This window comes from Euwallacea similis, chromosome 8 (assembly GCF_039881205.1).
Source record: "Euwallacea similis isolate ESF13 chromosome 8, ESF131.1, whole genome shotgun sequence".
In the NCBI taxonomy this organism is placed as follows: Eukaryota; Metazoa; Arthropoda; class Insecta; order Coleoptera; family Curculionidae; genus Euwallacea; species Euwallacea similis.
Window position 1 is genome coordinate 536,660 of NC_089616.1, and position 26,877 is coordinate 563,536.

The 26,877-nt window shown below is 36.7% G+C and overlaps 1 protein-coding gene across 17 annotated transcripts in view; it reads right to left on the reverse strand.

Moving 5' to 3' along the window:
- The window catches only part of bru3 (bruno 3), a 318,409-nt gene that overhangs the window by 88,580 nt on the left and 202,952 nt on the right, over nt 1-26,877 (reverse strand). For 10 of the 17 annotated variants that reach the window (XM_066392856.1, XM_066392852.1, XM_066392849.1 and 7 more), the window contains one exon: nt 9,379-9,522. The exons of the other annotated variants lie outside the window; for them this stretch is intronic. In XM_066392856.1, coding sequence (XP_066248953.1) covers nt 9,379-9,477 — 99 coding nt within the window. In that variant the 5' untranslated portion in view covers nt 9,478-9,522. The remainder of the gene's footprint in view (nt 1-9,378; nt 9,523-26,877) is intronic. 17 annotated transcript variants of the gene reach the window in all.

The following is a 26,877-nucleotide window of genomic DNA, read 5'->3' on the forward strand; positions in this document are numbered from 1 at the left end:
AATTCGCAGTAATTGCCGGAACGTGGGTGTTTCTAGTACACTGAGCCTAACTAACGTCGCATATTTCAAACTTGCATATCATGAATTTAGACGCATTCATTTGATGATTTTAGTTAAAATGTCAAAAAGTGATCAAACATAGTTAATCCAAGTCACATATGTTAGTCCTTGGTCTATTTCTTAGAAATTCACTTCCTAGAGCTTTTGGAACATAGAGAAAAATTACGGATTTCTAAAGGATTTTTGCAGTTTTTCAACGCTTTTTCAAACCTCTCGAACAGATAACTTCAATTTGTTAGGTTCGAAATGACCTATTGTAGATACTGTACTACTGTGATAGGTAGGTTATTAAGCATGACAAAAAATTGTCGCAGAAAAAATGTTTTTTAAAGTTTTTGACGAGAAGTTACTCTTTACTCTCTGGTGTGTCTCATTAAAATGACACTCTTTTGGCGAGCCGGGCATAATTTCATTTAATTAGAGGGAAACGACAATTTTAAAATGCATAAAGTACGTGGCTCCACCTTTCATTGAGGGAGCAGTAAGAATATTTTATAAATTTTAGAATGAATTATTTGAAACCGTTAATGGAAAAGGCACAAATCAGAATGCTCGTAAACAAAATCGAAAGACATTTCGAATATTTAAAGTTTTGAGGGTGAAGGCCAAGAGCCTGCAGGCAGCAGTTTCAATATACCCTGAAAAACTCTTCGCTATCGTTAACAAAATCGACGAGTCCAAGCATTTTTACTTTTAATTGAAGTATTTGAGGAGCTAGTTTTATTTTATGTAAGGTTTAAGCGATTTGCTAGTGCAGAGCTCTCGGGCATATTGGCTTTTTAAAATATTTTTTATTATTCATGTTTAATTATGTTTTTGCTCATGCATTGAATTTTATCTTTAGTGTATTACGACTCTATTATATCTGTTCGAAAATAGCTAAAATTCCTAATTCGTTCCAGTCGCAAGCACATTCTTTTGGATTTATCCTACTATGAAAAAGTGTAGTTGAGATCAATATCTACAAACGTTTTAGGACATTTTTGGTTGGAATTCCGTAGCTGAGGAACTGGCCGACAATCCGAAAAAATCATTTTTTTAATTTTCATCAAGAGTGAAACCATGATGGCTTTTAGTCTGTTTCTGCAATCCTGAATTCTTTGTATATTCAATATTATCCGTTAAGCTCAGTGATATCATCCAGCAAATAAACGTATTATAAAATCTTAAAGAAAATGTGTTTATTATCGATCCAAAATGTGGGTAATGTGTTTTGATTGGGTTTGGTATCATCGAATATATGTTTAAGGGATATTTAGAAAATTACATAACCGACTTTCAATTTTCTGTGCGTGTGCAGGGAAGTAAATATAAGATTAGGGCCGTGAAAAACCGATAAATTGAAAGAGATAAATGTTTAATATATAAAAATATTACAACTGGATAAGTACAAGAAAATTTTTTGGATTTATATTATCCGATTCCTCGGTTAAATGTAGGCTTGTCGCTCCTATTATCATGGAAAACGTATTTCCTCTGTATTTCATATTTCTCAACAGCAAAAAAATCATATTAACAAAGTTTCATTTAATTTTGTTATGTGACATTTACCATGCCTAAAGGTAAAAGATTAATACTTGGTTGGTCCGCTACGAGCCTGACATACATCTTTTACACGTCTCCGCACGCTACCTAACAAAGCTGCAAGAAGGTTTCGAGGAATGGCTTTCCATTTTTCACGAATCGCATTTGCCAATTCATTCAAGTTTTGAGATCCCACTTCCCTTTCATTCAACTTTCGCTCTGTTTGATTCCACACATTTAGATCTGGGCTTCGTGCAGGCCATTCCATACATTATATAATCTCACAAAATATTGGTAACTATTCTTGCTCTACATATTATCTAATGAGTTCATCCCTGTACCTCAATTCGGTCATGTTTTCACTTATCGACACAATTAGTCTAGGCTTGCTATTTCTGACGTGACACCTTTTTTGTGGTTTGTTATAACCACTATCAGTTAAATGCCTTATCATGGACTGAATTTTGTTGCAGGTGTGAGAATGGGGAAAGATGGTTTGATAATAATTGAAGCATTGCGCAATGCTGTGTTCTATAAGTGCATTATTTACCAAGGTATAACAGTGTTTGAGGGTTAGCGATAACTGGTTAACTGAAAAATATTGCGTAATTAACTGCAACTCGCACATAAGCTATACAACGCGTTCCACAAGTTCCCCTATGCACAAAGTGTTAAAAATATTTTGGAAATGGGTCTACCAAAAATTGGCAAAATATTATTTGATAATGTACGGGCTCCTTTACTCCCACCTGTCTCTCAATTAGTGACATGGTTTTTTGGATGTTCCGATGCTCTCACCGGATTTTGATCGTTCGTAATCTTTCATTTGAGCACCACTCCATTTTCTTCTTTCTCTCCTCCTTCCCCTTTCTCTGTTGCTTGGTTTGGGATAATGCAGAATTTTTATCACTAGCTTTAGCTCTGATACCATTTCTTGCACATTGTTAATATTAAATGCGATATTGTCCATTAGCGAATAGAGCATTGAGCTGAAAGCTATTACTTGGAAAATGTACGAGCTCTAATGCAGTTAGTGCACTGTCGGCCCTCGACGGGCTTTTTACACGAAACTCAGTTACATTATCTGCTCGGAGCACACATACACTGACACTATCGGCCGGTCCTTTGAGATAACAACTTCTAATACTATCACTTCCATTTAATTAAAGAGTTAACTTTTAATAGTTTTGACTCCGACATTTAATCCTTTGTCGAGTTGCGCCATTGCCATTGGGTTTTATATTCGATCCCAACACCCTTATATTATGATGGAACTCCTATTTCTGATCAATTTCTCATTAAGCGGCTTTGAATTAAACAGGTCTGATCAGCTGAAGTTTGACCAAGTTACATCTGTATTGATTTACTTATCAATATACATATGTACATGCTTGTCGTGTTAGTCGAAAACTCCTTGGAAGCGTATTTATTAAACGCAACAAGCTTAGACGAGCAGCATTCCAATTAGTAATAATTCCAGTCGGAATTTCCTTGCCATAATGCCGGGAACTTCACTAACAAGACAACCAGAATTGAATCTCTACCAGGAACCAGATTATTAATATAATGTTAAGCTCGGTAGGTTGTTGAGAATCTATTATCGAAGTTTATTTTCAAAGGAGCTAGCGTAATGTTTGGTTTATTATCGAGCCGTGAAAAGAACATTTTCTTAACATGGCTCGCCTGGAATGCGTCTGAAGTGGTCATAAATTATATTAAACAGGCATAGGGGGCAAAAGTAAGAAAAAACCTGTCGTGCATGCAGGAATTTGCCACTAATCCAGTTGAGTTAGGGGCTAAAATAGTTTTCCATTAAGGCATAAAACAGGGTAAATTGTGTAGATTTTATTAGGGACGCTTATATAAGCGGAAAGAGACGGCGCTATTGGACACCTGCCAATTACTCTGTTGCATGCAACTTATAAATTCTCCCTGGCGCCAGGAATCCGGCTCTGCCACCAGTTGCTGCTGCTATCGGTGCATCCTGCGGACCTGTTGCTATTTTAAAATGAATTCTTAGAATTATTTATGATTTAAACCTGCTTTCGAGTCTTGTCTTATCAAAGCCAAAGTTACACAGTGTGTCTGTAAAAATCCTTTACAATGTGCCACCAGAATTTGCTGGGGTCAAGGCAAAAAGAATCCACCATATTTGCCTTAATTCAAAAGTTGCTAATTACAGAGCCACAGGATGGCAAAGTTAAAATTTTAAAATTACTCTTTTTTTATATTAGTTCTTATACTAAACAATTCAAATTCATGAAATTAAATTCGATTAAACAAACACCGTGGAGCTAAATCGGTGGCAGGTATGAATTACTCTTCTTGAAAAAACTCTTTAAATTTATTGTAATGAAATTAAATGATTTAGTATAAAAACTGTGATTAAAAATTAGTGGTTTTAAATTTGTCTTTAATTATGAACTTTCGGATTAAGATCAATATGGCTGGAGGGTCGTAAAGAACTTTTAGAGACACCCCGCATATTGCAAATTGCTAACAGCGATAAGCATTCAGGTGATCATACACAGTCTTGTAATGACCAAAATTCATTCACAAAAATAAGCTATAACTTTTTTACACTCGAGATAAAGTCTATCTCATTATAACAGGCATAAAGAAAGCCGTAGTTTAATACAAAAACGAGAAACTAGTGAAACTCCAGCACTTTCCAAAAAACATAGGGATTTTTATTTTTCTACATTTAGTAGGTCTTTTTTGGGTCCACTTCTAGGAAGTAGTTTATCGACCTTAATAAATTTTTTATGGTTACCCGTGGAAGGCCGTAAGATGACCTTTCAGACTTACACGGAGTCACGGACAAGATACACGGAGATTATAGCTTTAGCAAAGAGTTTATGACTGTTTAAATTTGTACACTAATATTCAGTATCCTTAACTTTTTCCTCGTGCGTATTTTAGAGAATAATACAATAAATAAAATCTTTAATATTTCGCAAATTGTTTAAAATAGATGTAAGGTATGTTAAATTGCTACCAAACACGTATAAATCTCCATGAGGTACCCAAAAAAGCGAAAATACGGGTACATACCATGGTTGTCGTCAAAAAACTTTTCTCCTTATTTCATTTTGACACGTTTTTTCGACGTTGTCAAACGTTGTCATTTGTAAAACTGTTCGTCAATGTAAGATGAATCAATGGTCCGAGCTTGTGATTTGTACATGTGATATCTATCACCGTTGTTTGAGAAGTTAAGTATGTTAAATGTGAAGCCAATCGACAAATCATGACCTCTGCACAAAAAGTATATGGTACGAATCTGCTGTTGACATTTCCAGCTTCTAAGAAGCCCTACAGGTCAGTGATATTTGGGATAACATTTTTACATCCTTGCTGTGATGGGGGCTAGTGCACTTACTCCTTCACAATAGGTGCACCACTTCAGTGATGGTCCATCTTCACAGGGTAGAGAACACGGAGCTCCTTACCACCCACTGAGTCTTGGCTACGTCATTAATTTGAACATAAAAATCAAGAAAGTATCAGATGTGCCAACCTGTGTAACCAAACGTGAAAAAACGCCTTAAGAGTCTATAGTGAGTGAAACTGGATTTTTCCTTCTCGTAGATCATAAAACTCCTTCAGGACATTTATTCGAAGAAGTATATGGCAAATGCTTGTGAAAAATTACTGCGTGTCGGAGGTAACAACAACACATCTTCCGAAATTCGAAAATTGCCACCTCGAAATTAGAATTAATGATTCGGTGGTATATTGCGCGACGTAAAGTAGACTTTTGAGCGATTATCAATCAGATTTTCTTTAGGCTAATGAATTTTTATGATGATAAACTGAAGCAATTCCCCACAATAATTCGCAGATGAAAATTAAAAGCCGAACCAGTACTAAACAGCATTCGGGCTCTATATTGAATCACGTAAAATCTGTGTTTGCTAAAATTAAAGACGTAAAAGCAAGCGGCAAAGTTGTTTAGAGACCATTAAGCGGTGGAACGTTGCCGCTGAATACCAATTAATGGAATAAATCGATAGATACGGCCTTGAACCGCCATAAGATCTTTGTGGAATATTAAACTCAGTCACTGCATGTTTCCTCGTTAATGGAGGGTCGCCAATCTCGATAAATTTTCATTATGCTGCTTTAATGAAACTTGAAACAGTCTTCTCTTCTGATGTCTCATACAGGACGACGTTATTATACTTAGAGTTAAGAGTGTTTGGCAAGCATTGACAACTAAAGTACGTCCTTTTGATTTCCATTCTAACATTACATTTCAATTTTGTAAACACATAACAGAATGTTTCCATAATTTGTATGAACATAGCGCACAATTCAGGGGGCAAAGGAGGCACCCGGAGTGTCCGATGCCTACACCTAAAAGACAGCCTAATCCCTTGGAAAAATCCTTCTTACATCATGTAAGATCATTAATCTATAGTCAAATAGAGTAGAAAATAGCTCTAAAATGAAAACACAAAAAGACATTAATCATTGTAAACTAACGGCATCGATGTGAAAGAAGAAAAGGGATTTTATTTAATTGGCTTCGAACTCAGACTCACAATAGGACCCATAAATAATTTCGACCACTTGTTTGCTTCCTCGGCATCTGTCACTGATGACGATGTAAAACTCTGCCCTTTTTACAGCCTCTTGGCGCCATTTGAGCGACTATAAAATACGAATTGGCCCAGTGGATCCAAACAGCAAATCCTCCTGAGATTGAAAATGCGTTTTCAAATATTTTAGCTCAGCGTAGTTAAAATGCTCTACTATTTGAATAATTCCATTCTTGCTACCTGACGACTCCAAAACCCACTTCAGTTAAAAGCAAGAAATTCCTGACTAGCTTCATAAATTTGTTCGCCGATTTCAAGATTTCTACACACAGTATATAAAATATCCTCTTAGAAATATTTATTATCCTTTTAACATTCAGGGTGATACACCAAAAAGCTGGATTCAGAATTGGCCACAATGCAAACTGCTTGAGAAACGAAATTTGGCCTAAGTCTTGGGATAAAATGAGAAAAACAATTGAAGCAATTAATTCAAAGAAAAACTAATCAGGCGAGATAAATTGCCCGAGGGGAAGTTTGCGCAAAATTACTTTATAGTCATGATAAAATACCCACCTAGTTTAATTGAGAGCAAAGTTCGTTAAACTATTATGAATCTTCTGTGTCGGAATTTACAGCGTCTTGGGCTAATTGTTCGTTTCGTTATTTGCCGCTCTAATTTTATCACAGACTCCTCCACAGTCTGACAAACTACAACGTTGGATTAGTTTTCGGCTTTAGTTGTTGGCTTGACTTTGAGTTGTTTAGCATAACTTAAACTGATATGATGCTCAGCATGCTTTAAATGTTTTACTAGAATTTCTAAGCATTACACAGTTCTTCATCTACCGAATGATACCATAAATAGGAATAATGAAGTCAAAATAAGAGCTTCCAAATGCACTTTAGGGTAAGACACCTGGCACTATAATTTGGAAATATCTGACGACGATGAAAGGGGTGTATGGCCCTTAGTAAATTAGCCTTCGTAATGTCCAAGATGAACAAAATTGAGACATTACTAATTTCGTCAGTTGTATTAATCATCAAATTATATCGTTAAATTTAAAGAATAAAACTGACGAGAATGTTATCTCTACGATTTTAGTTGTAGTTGAAATATATGCTCGTACTATCGTCAACCTGAAGGGTAATTAACCTGTACAGTAATTCCAGATCTCTATGATTTTTCCGTAGTAGGGGTTTCTCAGATTGAGGAAAGTTGCAGTGAAAAATTTGACATCCAATATACAGTAGTCGGCAGAAACTACGCAACATATGGGATTTTTTAAATTTGAATTTATCAGAAAATGTTATTCTTGGTAAAAGTTTGTGCATTCCTGAAAACTAAAAACGCAGATTACAAAATTTGCATATCTCATTTCATGTGGGGGAGATTCGAATATTATGAAAATGGCCCATGAGCAAAATACCTTTATTTTTTATTTTAGAGGAAACATGCATTATGAAAAGTTGTTTAGAATTAAAAGATAAGTCTAACAATGAAGTTTCAAGTTTCTATTTCACAAAACGCTTTTTCGGATTTTTTTTTATGATTTACCCCGTATAGAAAATAAAACAAATTTATTTGATATGCCAGTTTCGTTTAAAACAGAATTAAAAAATACAAACAATATTATTTAGTTAATATGTCAGTTTCGTTTAAAAGAGGTTTAAAAAATACAGATAATATTATTTGTTTTATTTTCTATACGGAGTAAAACATAAAAAAATCCGAAAAAGTGTTTTATAGAATAGAAACTTGAAACTTCATTGTTGGTCTTATTTTATAATTCTAAACAACTTTTCTTAATACATGTTTCCTCTAAAATTAAAAATAAAAGTGCTTTACTCATGAGCCATTTTCATAATTTTCGAATTTCCCCCGTATGAAATGAGATATACAAATTTTGTAAAGTGTTTTTTGAGTTTGCAGTAATGCACAAACTTTTACTAAGAATAAAATTTTCTAATAAATTTTAATTTTAAAAAATCCCTCATGGAGCGTCCTTCTGCCCGTCACTGTATATCTACGTTATAGCACCAAAAAGTCACATACATTGTCCCTGGGTAACCAGAAATAAAATTCTGTCAAAATGATCAATTTCCTGGGCGTATCTTATCTGTAAGGAACTTTAAGCCTTTGATAAAAAAAATAAAGTACATTATGTTTATTTTTAGTTTACCTAAAATTTACAGTCTTTGCGTAATTGCTCATTATTAACCCTTCATAAACAGGGTAAAAAACGTGCCCTTAAAGTACCTCTTAACTTTCCGATTAATCAGTTATTGTTAGGAGATTAAGCGAACCAATATTTATTAAACTTCAGTGTTCCGGAAATTATGATCGGCTCAAACACGAGAGCCGTCTAGCAACAAATTGAAAATAGGTCGGAAGCTATTCTGAGCTCATTAAAGTAAACATGTTTTGTGTACTTGCTTACGTTGGCTTAAAGTCAATTAATTTTCAGAAATATTGCCTCAGTCTTGGATGCTGCTGAACAGAAATTTGTTGTGTGCTCTTTCGTGGAAATGCTCCCGGAATATTTTCCTGAGGCATTCGGCTTCTTACATGTTGGGGAATTAATTGGGTCTAAACGACATCAAACACTTTGGTGTAAAAGCTTTAGGCTGAGTTTGCTAAACCTAATATATTGAATAAATATAAGGAACGTTGAAGGTAGATTTAAGGCAATAATACTGGCCACAAGCCAAAAACCCAACCATAAAGTGGAAGCACAATCAATCATCCCTTGCACACACATCCTGGGGTGGTGCATTCATAATTTACGATATAGTCTTCAGTGCGGTTCTCCACATAATCCGTCATTGCTATTTAGGACTTAATTCTATTAAAAAATTGTCTGTCATCGGCCTAAATTTACGACGAGCAAGAAAAAGACATTAAGCCTCATGTCAGATTAACTCGAAACTTTCTAGCACACCACGATCAAATTACTACCAGTAATAATTCCATATTATCAAGGTACTTCAGGTGCTCTGAAATCTAATCCAATACGCAATGTTATTGCAGCAGGGAATCGATATCCTTGAAGTAGTGCTTAATGATCAGATGTTATTGCTTTATAAACAGCTTACTCGAGGCATGTAACACTACATGAGCTGCGACATGCAAATTTGATGTATTGAATCCCTATTGGGTCTAAGATGTCCTATTATAGTTAAAGGGTGAATTCTATTGAAGTCGTGATGAAGCGGCTTATGTACAGCGAAAAAGTAACATTCGTACCGGTTCGCTGTGAAAGATGAGTCCATGGTCTACAGGGACCGGCACTTCCGCGAAAGTTGAGAGGCAGCCTTGGTAGTCTAGTACGGCTCTGACCAGCATTTCTTTACTTACTGCTAAAGTTGTGGCCAGCTGCGATGTACTCACCTGAAATTACATGGACTTTAGTTTACGCTAGATATCATCCATCTAGTATAAGTACTATATGTGCTTTAAGGGTGAGCTGATGCACACTATTTTAATGACAGATTTAATCTTTTCAACACTTTTTTCTTGCATTTACATATATCTCTGTCTCTGGAAAGTTGCTTTAATTCTCAGCTGGGAATTGTTGAGACGCGAGGAAAACTGAAAAGTAAACTGTTTTCTCTCTGCTTGTGCTAATTCCCCAAGAATACAATAATCCTCTCAATCGGCGTTATATTTATTTAATTCCTGTGACCTCGCAAACACTGAGGCTCCGCCATACGCCGATTCCCACGACCTTAAACACGAGAATAAAACCATTGTTAACTGTGGGCGAAATCGTCTTTTCGAGCGAAACAGACTTGAAGAGCGATCGTTTTGTTTTCGAAAATATATACATTTTCAATAAGCTGCTTTCGAGAAATTTCTCGCTGTGGCCACTGATCGACTTAGCCGAAACTTTAACTGGGAGTTTTTAAGGGCGAGCCCTAAATCAATTAGGGTAATCTAGGACCGTCTCGGCACTACACATTCCTGATTTTTCACACGGAGCGAAAGAATAGCAACTGTAATGAACGGGATGGCTTGGCGAAATGGGAATATAAAGAAAACTTTAGCACTAAAAGAGGGTGCAAGAATACGTGCGAAGGAAACTGGGGAACAAGATGGAGTGCCCAAATTTCATTTTCTAGTCGGTCAAAAATTTTTCGGCTGGGAATACGTTATTCTTTGGGAAAAGTTAGTTTCGGGCTTTTCCAATATTATTGACTCAAATGTTAGTGCAGATTATTTTTTGCTATGAGTGACAGTGATTCGGGAATAGACAAAAAAAATGTACATACCTAGTCACTCATGCGAGGCGTAGATAAGATTCAAATAAGGCTCACTTAAAATTACTTAAATTCAATTTATAATAGTTTTAGTTGCTGAAATTTTCGTCTGTCCGCCGCTGGACGTTCACTTAGGATTTGTCCAACCGTTTCTTCACCTTCCATGCACAGTCTGCATTCAGAGTTTTCCGCCAGACTGGTCTTTTTCATGTATGGTGTCGCAGTGCAGAGTGCCCAATCTAGAATCCTATAGCCGTTATTTCAATACTGTTCGGTTTGTACGGGTCCTCACTAAATGATGCCTTTCCCAGATATTTCTCTGAATATTTCGAGGACTGGCTCTAATCCAGTGAAGGCGCCCCTCGCTTGGTCTTTAAAAAAACATTCGACAACTTCATTGTCCTCCATGCTTCAGTGCCAAAAATCCAAGCTGCCTACTACACACACTGACTTGTGTTTTGGAGTCGGTATGTAGTCCACCTGACCTTTTTCTCTGATAATATGTGAAGAGAAGTCAGGCCAAAAGCTCACTTCATAGGAAAAAAGCTGTGCTTGCCAGACTGCAAATTGCTTAGGTTGCTTCTTGCGGTGCTTTGGTGGTTTGTTTATCGTTTATCTCGAGTTGTCCAAGAGGACTATCAATCGTGTTCGCAGACGTACATATCCCTTTCAAGCATCACTCACATATGGTATCGAGTATCATCCAGATTAAAACACATATGTTCCCTCCATGGTGTCCAAGAATAAGGTCGTGAGCATACGTCTAAGCGTCCACGCCCCACAGCCGGAAGATCATAGATCAAATGCAGTCCACAGTAGAAGTGGCAAGATGCCTGTGGAGATCCGAAAACACACCATATGGTCCTGCCAAGATGGTAATGATCGTTCTGTAGGTATACGATGTTTTGTATCGTCCGTACCACCTTTTTTTCTTTGCAGAGCGAATCAGCAAGACAGTATTGAACACCCTTTCCTGATAGAAGCACATGTGGGAAAATTATTTGAAAGATGAATATATGCATGAAACTTAATATGGAAATAAAAATAGTTTTTTTTATCCGCTTTCGAGTTTTAATAGTTATTGAAAAAAGAATACATTGTTTTCTTATTTCTTGCGCTTATCAAACTCTGTTATCTCAATCATACGAGCATAGATGGGTAAACTATTTCAAACGTGCTTTGTTTTCATGTTTACATGAAATATGGAAATGGAAGCAGTTTTTTTTATCGCACTTAGAGTTTTAATACCTACTTAAAAAAACGTATTTCGATAAAAAAATTAAAAAGCACTTCTATTTATTCGTGGTAGTAAAAAACATATTGTTCCTGACTTATCTGGAAACTTTTCCCGCACTCGACTGTTTGCCCAAACTTCGCCTCACGTCGTTCGTTCAACTGCAATCACGTGCCGGAAACTATCACTTTCCGCACTTATTATGAAAATAACTATTTTAGAACTTTATGCACGTTTTTTGACTCAATTGATTCATTAGCATAAAGCTAGTAGTGCCAAATTAAAATTTACCAAGTTCCACAGCTTTAATTTTAGCAGAGTGGAAGCAAACATGGAACCAAAACTTTGAAACATGAAAACCTATGTTGCACGTTAAAAAACACATTTTGTAGTAATGCATATATGGTAAGTTTAGTTAAGCTAGCTTCTCAATTTCGTTCCTTTATTAACTCATAAATACGTGTTTTGTTTATTATATCATAACCTACGTAATAAAATGTGATTTAGGAGCACATATGAACAGTCATTATCTATGAAGGTGGTTTAGATGCTTTGCAGCTGATATTACCTTTGGGACTGTGAGAGGAAAGTTCAATAAAAATGCACGCTTTAGCTGAAAAGGACTTAATGTTTTCTTTCATATTTCTTAAGGCCGAGCATTGCTTGGAATGTTGTAATATGATTTCAATAGAGTTTTTATTAAGTTTCTAATCCTACCCAGTAATCTCAGCTGAAAAACATCATCGGGACCACTTTTGCAAGTGATCGCCTGTTAGATGATATTAGCTGTGAAATTCATTGAAAAATTATTGTATTAAAATCTCTAGCTTAAAAAAACATCCTCTACATGTTAATTACGACAATTTTCTTACTTTAAAATTAAAAGTTACTTAGTAGACTCCAAAGAATCTCGGATGTAAGTTTAACCGTAAAAACAATACCTGAGATAAAATTCTTCTGGAAACGGTGATAGATTTGTCACCGAAACGTTAAAGAAGAGTTTTTGTCCGAGTCCTTAGTAAAGGATAAGTATTATTCTCAGTAAGTTATAGCTAAGAATAGTGTGAAATTTCTCCGCTCCAACACCTATTAGTCGTGGGTGAGGGGTTATTCTCAAAACATAAATAAAATTAAGAATTGATCTTAAACGTATAGAACATATTCGTGCTCTAATAAGCATCAGTTTTAATAAGATTTTGTGTTTTATACTTTATTTTAATTATTAGTCCAAAAGACTCGTGACTAATTATCCATAAAAATATCGATATACAAAGGGCAACAAAGTTTTCGAATGCTCACAATATTCATTATCGTTTACCCTAATTTTATGAGATTTTGTATATTTGGGTATTACAAAACTATGCGCATATTGTTATTCCAGAAGTGCATGTGAACTTGCATATTTAAAATGAAGCACCCTGTATATTATCTATTATAGCATTTTTCAACGTGTCGAAGTATTCGCACTTTTTCAGCCAGTTTGAACTAAATGATTGAACATACGGCTTTGTACTAACTTCGTGTAGGAATAATCACAGGTTTAGGAGGACCAGAGCGAGGATCTGAACACAACTTTCAGATGTGCTTTCTTTGATGACAGAAATCCCCAAGTACTAAGGGGGGATCAACAATATAATCTTGACGTGAGTCTAGCCAAACTTTTCTCCATTTACGCGAATTGCCTAACAAATATGCACGAAAATGTAAAATCTCCGAAGTATGTGAAAATAACTTAACGTGATAGAACAAAATGCCAAAGCTCGAACAAGTTCAAATATTTGGACATTTATATTGATTTGATCTGAAATAATAGGATGGAGAACAACATAATCAACTTCTGAGTTATCCTCAATACTTCAACATACGAACGAAGCAACCGAGGTAAAAACTATCAGAGATTACTTTAAAAAATACAATGTTGCTATAGTATATGTAGGTAAACAGTGCCTTTTCAAGACATTGGGAAAAGTAATCCGAAATGACAGATCCCATTATTTACCGAAAAACAACGGAACGAAAGTACGAAACGGTGTAAGGCGGGAGAAAGGGATATGGTCCTATCTACCCCTCAAAGCTTAACTTATTATTATGAAGCAATATATCACCGAGTTTTCCACTACATCCTGGAATACAAATTTTTCTCGGATTGTTGAAATATCTAAGGAAAACCGAAGCCCAAAAGAAATAATGAATTTGTTTCAGGTGCACATTTGAAATAAGTAATTTTTGCGCTTGCTTCTAGCACGCCTTCATTAAAACGAAAGCTTTAACTTGGTATTCCAAAAATCGGATTAAATGTCTGTTTGCTTACGAAATTAGCAAAGTTGCAGATTACAGGTCACCGCTCCGTAATATCAATTAAGATGGTGGAGGTGGTAAATTATGGCGAGTGACTCGATTCGATCTCAAGCATATGACATCGTCAAACCGGAAAAAGTCAAAGTCGGGAACGAAATTAACTACGTCGGAACAGTGGTCGTTTAGCATGTCAAAAGCCGAAAGTGATCAGCACACTGAATTTCAAATAAAACAGGAAAAGTTTTTATTTGAGTCTGCCTGTCTCATCTACATCGAATTTGGTAGACTTCATCGGGTTAGCAACGTGGCCTCCGGATATGTAACCGAATGTAAAAGCGGATTTTCAGCGGATAAAAAGCCGAAGCCCGGACGACAAAGAACGGCCTGAAAGCCACAAAAGTTGGCGCATCGAATTGCAAAGAGAAAAACTAATTATATTCGGACCGGAGGTGACCTCGGGTCTGAATAATTTTTCAGGATTTGAATGAAAAATAGACTTTTCAATTTATAGCTCTGAAATTTTAAAACGACAGTCTTAATTAGCATCTCAATTTCGCAACTTTTCAGCACCGTCATCAGGAACAAAGCAGAGAAAGATCCGTCGAAGACTGTTCCAACTAGTTTGCTTAATTGCTTATTACTAGTCTCACCCCCTGTCTTCCTACATGTGTTTGGTTACGCAATTTCCTATCAACAACAAGGAACTAGCTGATTGAACGTGCTAGAGTGCAAACTAATATTCCGAATATTAAGTTTGGTTTATTAAACTATGCGGACGGAAAGGTCTTAATGGAGTCGGTCGGATTGACCCCGAATGTTAATCAGAATCCAACATTTTGGCTTGAGATGTGGCTTAATGGGACGCGAAATTAGTTTAGTTACGCGTTAAAGTATCGATGCATGATTTCGGTTCAATAGGGTTTAATTGCTCCAGGCATTTTGAAGATATTGATTAAATCAAACTTACGCATCTCAGACCAGTAACTTCGAGTATTTTTCAAAAACCCCTGCCATCCGAACATTATCAACTATTGCTAGACCATAGCGGATTTCGGCCCTAATGCGGTTTTTCCGGCCGTTGTTCATTGATTTTTAATATGGAAAATCTCAATTTTAAACATTTGCTCTATGTTTTAAAACTGACGTCGTTTTGGGGGCAGATGTTAGTATTCAAAATCAAGATCTCCTGAACACGACAACTTTCCGGTCGAGGAAGATGCATAAATTTGAACTTATAGTTTCAGGTTAACTGTTATGGTCCCAGTTTGATCTCCCCGCACTCCTCCTCGGATTAGCATCAGATCATTGTGACAATTTTTTATAAGCACGAAGGTTATCGTTATGACTCTAAAAAAACTTCAAGATAGGTTTCGTTTTATTCTTGAAGTGTAATTTTGAGAAGGGGCCTTAATTGTATACCTTTGTCTGTGTCTTATTTGAAACAAGGTTTGAACTGTATTTCTGCCAAGGCACTTGAGGATAAGTCGCTTTTCGATCTTAGAAACTCTAAAATGAGACCTCCTCAACGAAATGAAATCTGAGGATTGGTGGTGATCTCGATGTGATAACCACTCGCCTCACTGTTTTCGATTAAATGATATTGATTTTATCTCCTATGGTTTCGACTATATCTCCGCCAAAGCTCGTGAAGATACAGAGTTGATTTCAGACTTTAAAATCCCAAATCCGATTTCTGTGCTGAATGTGAGTTTTCCTGGAGATCTTGATGTGATATTCCCGCACACCCATGGTTTTAACTACATATATAAGACGATTGGTCTTATCTCATGTCAAACGAGGTATATCAACTTTGTCTCATAGGACTGAAATTTGAGCAGTCGCTGATATCTGAGTTAAGCCGTTATTCAAAGTTTTAGTCGAAAAGCGACCTAATCCGAACAACATTTACTTTTTCTGACAAGTCATTAATATCGTATCAAAATACTATGGGTTAGGTTATTGTTAGTTTTAAATTTACTGAATTCACTCGTTGTTTACGTGTGGCAAAGTAAAAATACTTTCATTGTACGACCCAGTTAGGTAACTGTGCTGAAAATGCACCTTTCCCGTAAGGACATGAGAAAATACATCGCGCACGGAAAAATGCCATTTTCCGGACTTCTAATGAAATTCAGAGTCTAATAATGAAAAGTATCGTCTTGCATGACTTCCCGTATTCGGCTTCGCTTCACACGAGAATTGATTACGCGCACGGGAAATGCTATTTTTCGGACTTCTAATGAAATAAATTATTTCGCTGTTTGTCAGGAAAAACTCAATTTTTTACAAAAGCATCTTAACTGGAAACTTAAGGTATACACTTTTATTGTGATATTCTTAGTAAGTTTTAGGCATTCTTCTTTGATTTTATCGAGAAACCAATATGAATAAATTTTAAAGCTAGGTTTTTGATTCCTATCAAACGGATGAAGAATCGGATTAAAATGGTGTTCGGACATTATTACCTTTAAAATAAATGTTTTAAACAATGTTATTAGTTAAAAATTCTCTAGAAAATTGTAATGTAAAATTTTACAATGGCCCAAAGCACATCAAAACTCATTTTTTGAGGGGTTAGAAAGAACGAGCTAGATGTGTGTATCTCTTATAAATAAAGTAAGATCAGACGCATTAAATAAAAACTGTAAATACTAAAGCAGTCGTTTTCGCTAATTGAAATTCTGAAAAAAATCCAAATTTTAAAGCTTCATTTTCTTATTTACTTCACTTTGGGGTTAGGTCACCCTAATTCTCGACGCCACAATTATTGATGAGTTTAGAAATCGGCCGAATAAATTAGACAAATTTAGAAGATAATGGGTGGACAGGGCCGAATCCTTAAGGTTCTCCCTTTTGTTCCAAGACGCCGCAGAACACCGAAGACATTAATGCTTCCATAGGCGAGTTACTGTCACGTGAACTTATATCTGAAAAGAAAGCTGTTCATACAGGAACCGCCTTCAAATAAACTCTATCCTAATAATTCGATTAGCAAATCCTCCTCGTCGGAATTTATTGCTCAACTTTAAAACGTAACAGACTTCGGGATAGAAAATTGTGCCCGAAGCTCCGGATTTCAATTCGATATATTGCGACATTTGTCGGCTATTCGTATTCGGTCGACGTAGTTTTCGCACTTTCCACAAGAAATAAAATAAAGACGCGCCTCATCGATTCGGCCTATTCACTAAAGAACCTCTATTGGTTACGGTCCTGTATTAAAAGGTTTCTCGTCTCCCGGCAGGCCCTAAAGTACTTAGTTTAGGGCCTGGCAGATTCCCACTAGATGTGCTGAATAAAAAGTTTGTGATTACATGCTAAAATCGAAACCTGTCTATCGAATGTTATATAATAAATTAAAATATAAGAGAACTCTCGATCAAAGGGAAACCGAAGGAGAAACTTCCTATACCTTAAACGCTTGAGTGAACATACAAATCGGAACTTGCCGGGGCTTTTTGGGAGCCTAATTTTCATTCAGTGGACGCCCCGAATGCGTAATCACCGAAATCTGAAATTTCTTTGAAGGCTGTTCTTGTCTGTTGTACAGTAAGTGTTTGGGTTTATGAATAAAACAGGGAGTTGTTCAAGTTTTTAATGGGTCTTGAATAAAAAACTCAAGATTCCCTATTAAATTTTGAGACTTTATTAAATTTATCCTCTTACATGCTTACCCCCTTAACTTCCCTTGACCTGTTTTCCGGTTACAGCGATAAAGACTGGGCGTTTTCCGATATTGATTGATTAGATAAGTATTAAAATTTTAAATTAAATAAGTCAACGTCTTTGTCTGAAGTGTCATCTCCGAAAATAACTACTTCTAAACTTCATGGTTGTAACCTTTCAACATATTGGTACACTTTACATGTTTGTTTGAGTTACTTCTGCAAACACGGCAATTTCCCAGGAAGGAAAGGACCGTAAATTTCAGTAATGGATACTCTGGAATGTTTTTAAGGAGATAGAGATGTGAGATTTATCATACAAGTTCCTGGGTTCGATTTAACTTTTGTCTGGGATTTTCAACTTTCTGATTTGGTCGATCGATAAGCGATTAGCACACCGAACGAGTCAAAATCTAAATTTGTAATCAACATTAAAAATGCATAATTCGGCGTCCGTTTTACATCATCGATGCCAGTAAAATTCGCTTTAACCGGAACCCAGCGGAAATTTTATCACGACCTCGACACGTTGCAGAAAATAAACGCAGCCTGGCTCATCAATATCGAGCCATCAATGGTGACATCTATTATAACGCTATTACCAACCACACCTGTCATAGGGCCGCGACTGGCCAGTAGATAACTAAATTGAATTTTTAATATAATGTGGATTGATCACTTGCATGGGGATGACGAGCCCCTTTTCGAAACATTAAATCTAATAAAGTGCGCTTTAATGCTCTATTCCATCAATTATTCGGTGGCAGCTGCCAAGATTACCTGCAAGGTCTTCATTAAGTATTAAATTATGAAAAATCCATTATCGCACCATAACATGTATCTTTCGTTTACACTTGTGTGAATCACTGTTCGATCAACTACAGGTCACGTAAACGGAGGTAATATTTTTGTAATTTAATTTATAAGTGGTGTTCTGTGTCGGACACCGAGAGACCGTTAGGGACAGGAGCACCAACTCTTAAGATTCCACTCTGGATCCGGAAGATCACAGACATAAATCGAAGCGGTTTCGACAATTGGTCTGGTTCGGACTTACTTCATCCGGGAAAGTCGAAACCCCACCGGTAGAAGGGAGGGTTCTTGTCTCTCTCTTCAATAGTCACGAAAATTACGTGGACAGACAACGACGAGGTACCATTAGCGAAGTATGAGTGGCACAAGTGACCGACTATACTCGTCGTTATCGAAAAGTGCCGTGGACGAGCGACAAAGTAGAAGTCTCTTGGGAATGATATGGAGCATCAGAAGGTAAAAAAAGAAATGTAAGACACGCAGGAGCAAAAAGAGGACAGTTTTAAGGGGTCCAAAACAGAACATCAACGGCCCCCCTGCGACCACACTATCGGCCCCAAGAAGGAAACGTTCCATGACGCAACAAGTGGGGAAAATGACCTACTGGTAATAAGGAAATATTCTTCATTTATAGGCCATCAGAAATGAAAATGAGTTCGCTTGTACGCAGTATACATTGGTAAAGGTTACAGGTATGAATATAACTAGATCCGACAGGTGCTACTGAATGAAATAAACAAGTTTACGTACCCGTAGTTTATTTCTACGAGTTCGTAGAGCATTTATGACGTGCCCGTAGCGTATTTTTTTATTGAAACGTTTAACGGAGAATAAAGAATGCTCAGCTCTGAAACTAAATTTCTCTAAAACTGTCCAATGAATTTATTAAAGTCATGGACATTTGAAAATTCAACGATCCAATGCACATAGTGATATTTCCACGTCATCGTGGAATAAAAAAGTTATTTTCATAAGGACCCAAATAGGAATCTACGCTATTCGGAGATTTCTATTTAGATTAAATTTCGAATCTTTGCCTTGAAAAGGATGTTGGATTCCTTTCGTTGGTAGGCACTAGACTGTGCTCCCTCCCGTACCATCAGACCATGGAACATTCGCTTTCCGATCTGAGTTCCTGCGGCCGCCATTTCGGCTTTTACCTACGCGAATTCTTTCCACATTGCAACCTATTTCCATTGAGTTATGTTGCTAATGAGTCATGGTCCGATTTGGCAGAAGGTTGTTGCAATTAGCCAAATTTTTACTATTGCGACAATACATCGTTTTTTAGCGACATGTGTGAGACCCGTTTCTAACTTTTTCGAGACTCTGTAAGAAACTCCCCTACATCAGTAATGTTTGAATTTAGGGGTGCATTATGGGAGTAGTCTCAAATACACGGTTTTCCTTCCTCTAATTCTGTGGATAAGCAAATAAACAACATTGAAAATAATTCACTTATAATAACACCATATCCAAGAATACACAATCCGCCTTACGTAATCGCTGGATGATTTATTAGACAAACATTTTACGTAGACAAACATTTCATTACAGTGTGCCCGGCCTCGGTATGGTTAGTAATTGATTCTTAATCCTTCTTCTGATAAGTTTTGTTCCCTCTAATACCACTTCATATATAAGCGCGCGACAGAAAATCGATGTTTACGTACAAGACAAAGCTTAGAATTGATTTCCAGAATCAGGATTCAGTTTCTATTCGAAAGCATGATCAGAAACTGTGAAGAGTGCAGATTATTTATAAGTGAGGAACGTGGTCGAAAGGCCAAGAAGATCCGCAAAGTAAACAAACATGTTTAGTGGAAAATATTTTCTCTTATGTGACCGTTCCGGAAAATTGAAGAACATTACGTTACATTTGGTGATAGAACGTTGCACGGTAACTTCCAAGATGTAAGCGGAAATGCAGCTGGATTAACGTTAGTGGACTACTACAGTGGGTCTAATGAAGTCAATTATGATTATTTATTTCTCCGCTTTAATGAACTGTGTTTGAATGTATGCCGAAATGTCTCGAACCCCGAAAATCTCGTAGCGCGGACGATGTCTCTCTTGACAGCCTGCATCTTCGCGATTTTTTTTGCTCCACTCAATATTGGAAGAGGAAGGATAAAGAGAGTTTGAAGGCAGGAGCAAATTATAAGATTTTCAGGGAATGTTACAAGATTCACTTGAAAATGTAATGAGGAGCTTTGAGTACTAAATAGTATCAGGTGCTTAGACTAAAAACCATTCGCCGGCTTTACCTTATACGTCGCTCGAGTCTATGTAAATTTCATTTGACTGTAATCCTCTCACTGAGATTGGTCTCGATTGATGGACGTAAATTGGAAACGGGAGACAGACAGAGACCGAGATAATATCGATATATATGAATGTTTCAGGGGTGACATGGGACCCTCCTGTAATTAGTTTTTGGTTACATTAGAGCTCGTTGATTTTATGCACACGATAAGTATTTTTAGTATCGAATTATGGGGAATGGCAGCTTAAATCAAATATGTTATTGTCAAGCAGGATGGGTAAATTTCCTGGAGCAAACGGCTTGGAGTTAAACCTAATTTCCCTTTGAGGGCATTGATTGAATGTCGACCCTTAAGACCAGATGATAAGTTAGACTAATATAGCGGTCCTCTGCATGTCCATTGATCGGCCGGCCGAATGTGGTTTGTTCTGTCAAGATTTAGCCTCAGGATCCCGACTTGATTCACCGTTCAACACCCTACGTTAAACCTATTCCAGGAACTTTAATTATAGAGCGAAACAAAATCTTTGAGGGAAATCGTACGAGGATAAGGTTATCTTATGCGTCAGTATTATGCTAAAGCTTAAAATATTTATAAAAAAATCAAGAATGAAGACATTTCAGAAACTTTGAGTCAAGGCTTAGCAGTTAAAAGTGGAATTCTGAGAGAATCGGAAGATCCCCCCTCTTCTAGTGGATATTTAATATAATTTCACATACAAAATAAATCTCTGATTGCTCTTTGTTCCTGTGAAAACCCCAGTAACCTTCAACCCAATTTTAAATTCTGGAAGCAAGAGCATCTCATCCAACATTAAAATCCATACAATAAGACGACAAGCCCAACCCCTTTGCAAACGTACTTTATTAACAAGTCAACTAAATTTTAAATGTGATTTGTTCGTTGATTGGGCACGTCAGGAATACTGGTTGGAGTGGTGAAAAAGCGTCATAAATTCAAGAGAACTTAAGTCGAAAGTGACTGCTCCAACCCGAAATTTGGAAAATAGGTCTTTTTGATTCTCGATTCGAAACATGATTTTCGAGGCTCTTCTGAACGGCATAGAAATATCTCATCTAATTTTAGCGCGAATCACTCTGCCCTATTTAATTTTGTCAGGTCTATCAAGCTCCTTACGACTAATTTTTAAACATTTTGACAATTTCTGAAAATTTAAAAATTAGCTTCGTTTAATAGATCTGCCAAAACTAAGATGTAACGGTGCAAATCGTTTTGCCCTACCGCAAACCATTTAGAAACTTCAGATCGTTAAGGCATAAATAATGTAAAGGTTCAAGCGCTATTTTCTAGAAAACCATTGAAGATGGGCATAAAGGATGCTGCATAAGGAATGTTGTGTTGTTTTCTGTTTGAAAAAGAAAGGGCTTTGCAGACGTTCCGTTAATAGAATTTACTTTGCACGACCCGTATAGTTAGAAAAAATAACAAAATGTTCACCCAAAGGCCTCAAATATGTCGGTTGGTCACTATGTAATTTTATCAATTCACCATCAACCGTTTTAAAGTCAATGCCTTGTAATACCTTAAAAAATTCACCCTCTAAATGGGGCCCTTGTCAGAAACGTTATTGATGCAACACGGTAGACACAACATGTTCTCGAATTTAGCAGTGCACAAAATGTTAATACGCATTACGGTCGAAAGACAAATAAAGGAAACGATAATACTCTTGTCGTATAAACGTATCGAACAATTTGCATACACCCGTGGAAGAAATTAAATCCGGGCAAACATTAGCTTGGTAGTATCCGTACTGAAACGTTGTAAAAAAGCAAACATATTCCATAAATGTATGATTTTAGCCGAGGGTTATCTGATCAGATTGAAGCAGCGAGAGCGATTTAACTGTTTACAAATGAATATTTCGGTGTGCCCGGTGTTCAATTAGCATCAAAGTTTGTGCACAAACACGAGAGGGTGGCTAATGGATCTGATGGACCGGTCTCGATTGGACTTAATTAGCTGTTCCCTATGTTTACAGAACCGACGTCTCTCATCCCGGCAAGGAGGATTCGACACTTAATTAAAAAATTGCCGAATGTAGCAACATCGAAATCGTGAAAGCCCTTTAGGCATACCTCTGAGTGGAAAAAAAATAAGAAAGGGAAGGGCAACTGACCGTCTAAAAATTGAGCTTTATCCGGCCGTCGTCTTCTCTAATCCAGCAAAATCCAGAGCTTGTAGGATTCTCCAAATTTCCCGGACATAAAGCCCGCGTTTGTGCTGGATTTCGTATAATAGCTCTCGCTTTGCATTCCTTCGATAGTGTTTTACTCGAAATATGTTTAACGCTAAGTGATTTCCGTGAATGGATGTCATAAAAGAGTTACGAGCTCCAACGGAAAATTTAACTCATCGCCAAGAGCCTTTTGGAAATATTAACATACTTCACATATCCATCCCGAAGTTCCACGCTAACTGACTCTTCAATCCTCATTAATTTCCTCCTTAGGCTTTCTAAATTATTAACACATATTACGGCGTAAGCAGTTAAGACCTCGGCAAGGTGATTTAGTGTAGGGCTTGTTTTCTCTTAGTTTCGTGTTATCGGCTTCTCGGAACTTTTCAGGACTCGGGACATTTTACGTTGAAAAGTAAAAATGTCGTTAAAAAATAAAACTAGACTACATGAGTAAAGAATTCTTCCTCTTGCACGAAAGGCAGAAGACGTCTGGATGTCCCCAGAATTGAAACCTTTTCAGTTCCATTCAATCACCCTGCAAAAACATCCTGACAATATGTAATAAACTTTAGATTATACGTGACTTGATTTCTGTTTTCAACATAACCTACCGCAAGAAACTGTGAAAGACTGGAGAAATGATGCCAGACAATTTCCACTAATTTTCTACGTGACAGCCAAGCTGACGGCAAATTAAATTATAATATTAAATTTCGTCTCCTAGTTACTTTATGGGAATACTGAGCCTAGATTTTCCTGGGTTACCGAAATATTTAGAGAAGATTCCCGAGTCTCATTATAACCCTAACTTATGTGAAAAAAACACATAAAAATGTTATTAGAAACAAACTTAAGTTAGTGGATTTAAATTGAGCTAATTAAAGTACAATGGGATTACAGCAGCAAGTTCTCTTTTATTACTAGATAAACCCTGTCCCTGCGAAGATTTATGGGCGCATCATGACAAAGCACAAGATAATATACTCGAGCTTAGCGTTGAGTCTGTTAATTCTTAGCTGTTTATTAGCTGTTCTTCTTGGGGAGATAGTGGGACTTAAGGTCGTTTGTTTTTGGGGACTTCATTTATAATTGTTAAGGGCTTGCAATTCAATACAGGATTAAACGAGGCTCAATTATGTCAGGATTTAACAGTAGGTTAGTCGTTTATATAGCCAAATTCTAGGGAATATAACTGATAAATTAAGAATGAACTTGGTGAATAAAACGCTGTATAGCAAGGTAGCAAATGTCTCTCGACCCATGACCCGGTTAAAGACGGCGGAAGGGAAGGACGAAAGTAACGACAACGCAACTTTTTCAAGCATTTTGATTGCAGATGACACTTCGATTGAGTTACCGTAAAATAGCTGATGCATGGGCGAAAAGGTCATTTGGCAAGGCTTACTGGTGAATTTCTTCATATTTGTATTTATCACTATATTTTTTCAATCCCTCGCTCAGTTTTTTCAAAATTTCCTAATTTCCACGAACACTATTGTCCACCTCCCTAAGGAAGGAATACAAACAATTTCCGAAACAACCTAAATCTCTGCACAGTCGAAGAATTATTCCACATATGTGGCAACAATATTCTCTTCTTCAATGCACGTGTGAGCATTAAGCTCAAATCCTCTAATGCTGTTTATATTATTGCCAGTACACAGGATTGGCGGGCGCTTACTGCATAAACAGAGTTACCATATACCCTCGATACATTTTCCACTAACGTGATCCCTTAACTATATTAAGTTATGGAGAAATGGCCCTCAGCCACTTCCAATTTGGGCAGGTGTCGCCTTTCCGAGATTATTACGTGGTTAGAGAATGGTCGAGTGCAGATTTTCCAAGGTGAACTGGAAATTATCGATTTCCCCCTCGAACATAAAGTTTATTGGTGTTTACACTGGGCAAAGAAGGTGTGGATGTTGCTATATTTGTGCCAGGATGGCCTGGATTATGTTTCGTTGCGTGTTTTTTCTTCTTGTTTTTTCATTGGCGAGGAAAACAGTTGTTAATGATGCTGGACTGAATTATTCGCCAAACATATTTTTTGATCACGTGATAATTTTTGTATTTATTAAGTAACGTTTAGCTCTCGTTGGTAAAATTTTGTATTCAAATTAAATAGCGTAATACCTGTAATACCTCTTTAGGTCTAATGTGCAAATATCGCAATTAGGAAATTAATTATTATTGTATAACAAGCAAGGTATTTGTGAAGAGCATTTAATACCCGTATTGATTGGTTCATATCCAAATAAAATTGTATTAAAATTCTCGTAACATATCGAAGTACGATTGTCGTGTTTTTCGTTATTCGAATTCGCAAAATGGGAATTACATTTTGCGAGCGTTCTGCACGAAATTAAAAACTGATATAAACGTTATTTGAACATGTTCGCAAAGTGTTTTTAATTTCCATACACACAGTTCAAAAAAAAATTAAATCCTTGATTTAATATTATAAAGTCCCTTTTAAAAATCGACGTAATGAAAAAATATGCCGAGGGAAGCATCGCAATGTCTTAAGAGGGATTTTCCTAATTGCGAATATTTTAATTAGCTGAGTCATCATTATTCCTGAGCACGTCTATCGGCAGTACGATAAACTGATATTTATGTCCTTAATACCGTCGATTCTTGCTCCCTAATTTATGGCCTCTCACGATTCGTAATACTCTGCCAAATAAATGCCGTAAATTGTTTGCAAAGACTTACTTTCAGGCCAGAAACCACAGTGATAACATTTTCAAACATAAAGGGAGACATAGAGATGAAGACATTTTTTGCGAAACTAAATTAACGTACGCATGATGAAATTGAGTCACATTCTAAGGACAAATGCCGGTATTCGATAACCTCTAAGAGAACTCGATGTTACATGTGGATTGCTAGGAAAAATGATGACATGTTCTGTTAATTATGTCAGCATGCCGTGGAAAGGGAGGAATAAGGAGGAAAATCGAAACCATCTGACTCTCGTAGGGTGCAAGACACTGGACATGTGAACAAGATACGAAATGATAGATGAGGAACTACTTATGTGCTTCTATAATCATTGGTAAACGGAGATGTTCTAGAATTGGCATACCATGGAAGCTTTCGAAAAAGCTTCTCAAGTTCAATTGCAGATCCTATCTGTCCGAAGATAATGAAAGTGAAGAGAAACTGATTCAGGGAAGGGCAAATGCTCGGAAACAGTTATGGAAAAATTGGCAAAAAGAGATAGATACGAAGGAGGGAAAGATGGTAAGAGAAATTGAATAATTCAAGGAATGTATGACTCTATGTGATGTTCGCCTCTCCAAAGTTAGCGCCTCGGGGGCAGGAGTATCCCAGCTATGATTGTCCCTAACCCTTGCCTTGCGCACCTGTTGGAACTGGCGAAATCAGCAACCTTGTCACATACCTTGTTTACTTTAGCGGTATGCTAAGAGTGAGCCAAATGAGAGACGGATTCTGACTATACGTGGCTTCTTTGGGTTCTACCAGCCTTACTTTGATCTAACGAGATAAATATTGAACGGCTGAGTGAACTTTATTTAATTATGTATGCTTGGTGCTACAAGTGTATAAACATATTCACATCATTGTTTGCTTTTGATGAAAATTTATATGAGCAGTTCTCACAATGTTGTTAGCGGAATGCTATACAGTATATGTATATATCTAGGTATTTCAGCAACGAAACCATCGGGTTAGAAATTAGTTTCAAGAATACCTTAAAGTGAATGAGGCGAAACTTTCAGTGCGCTTTTAACGCCAGTATTTTCAAAATGTTATCACAACTAAAACTTATTATATTTCCGTTCAAATACACAATGGAACGTGCAATGCCAAACACTTCATCCGGCTTATTCCCTTGAAACAATATAAAATTATCAACTCCAGTTGAACCTGATTCGACTGTAACCGGAGACATTACGTAGTCCCCGGGGGAGCTAAATGAATAAGGACGGTTTTTGTAGGAATAAATTATTCATTTCCTATGGCAAATAAACTCTGT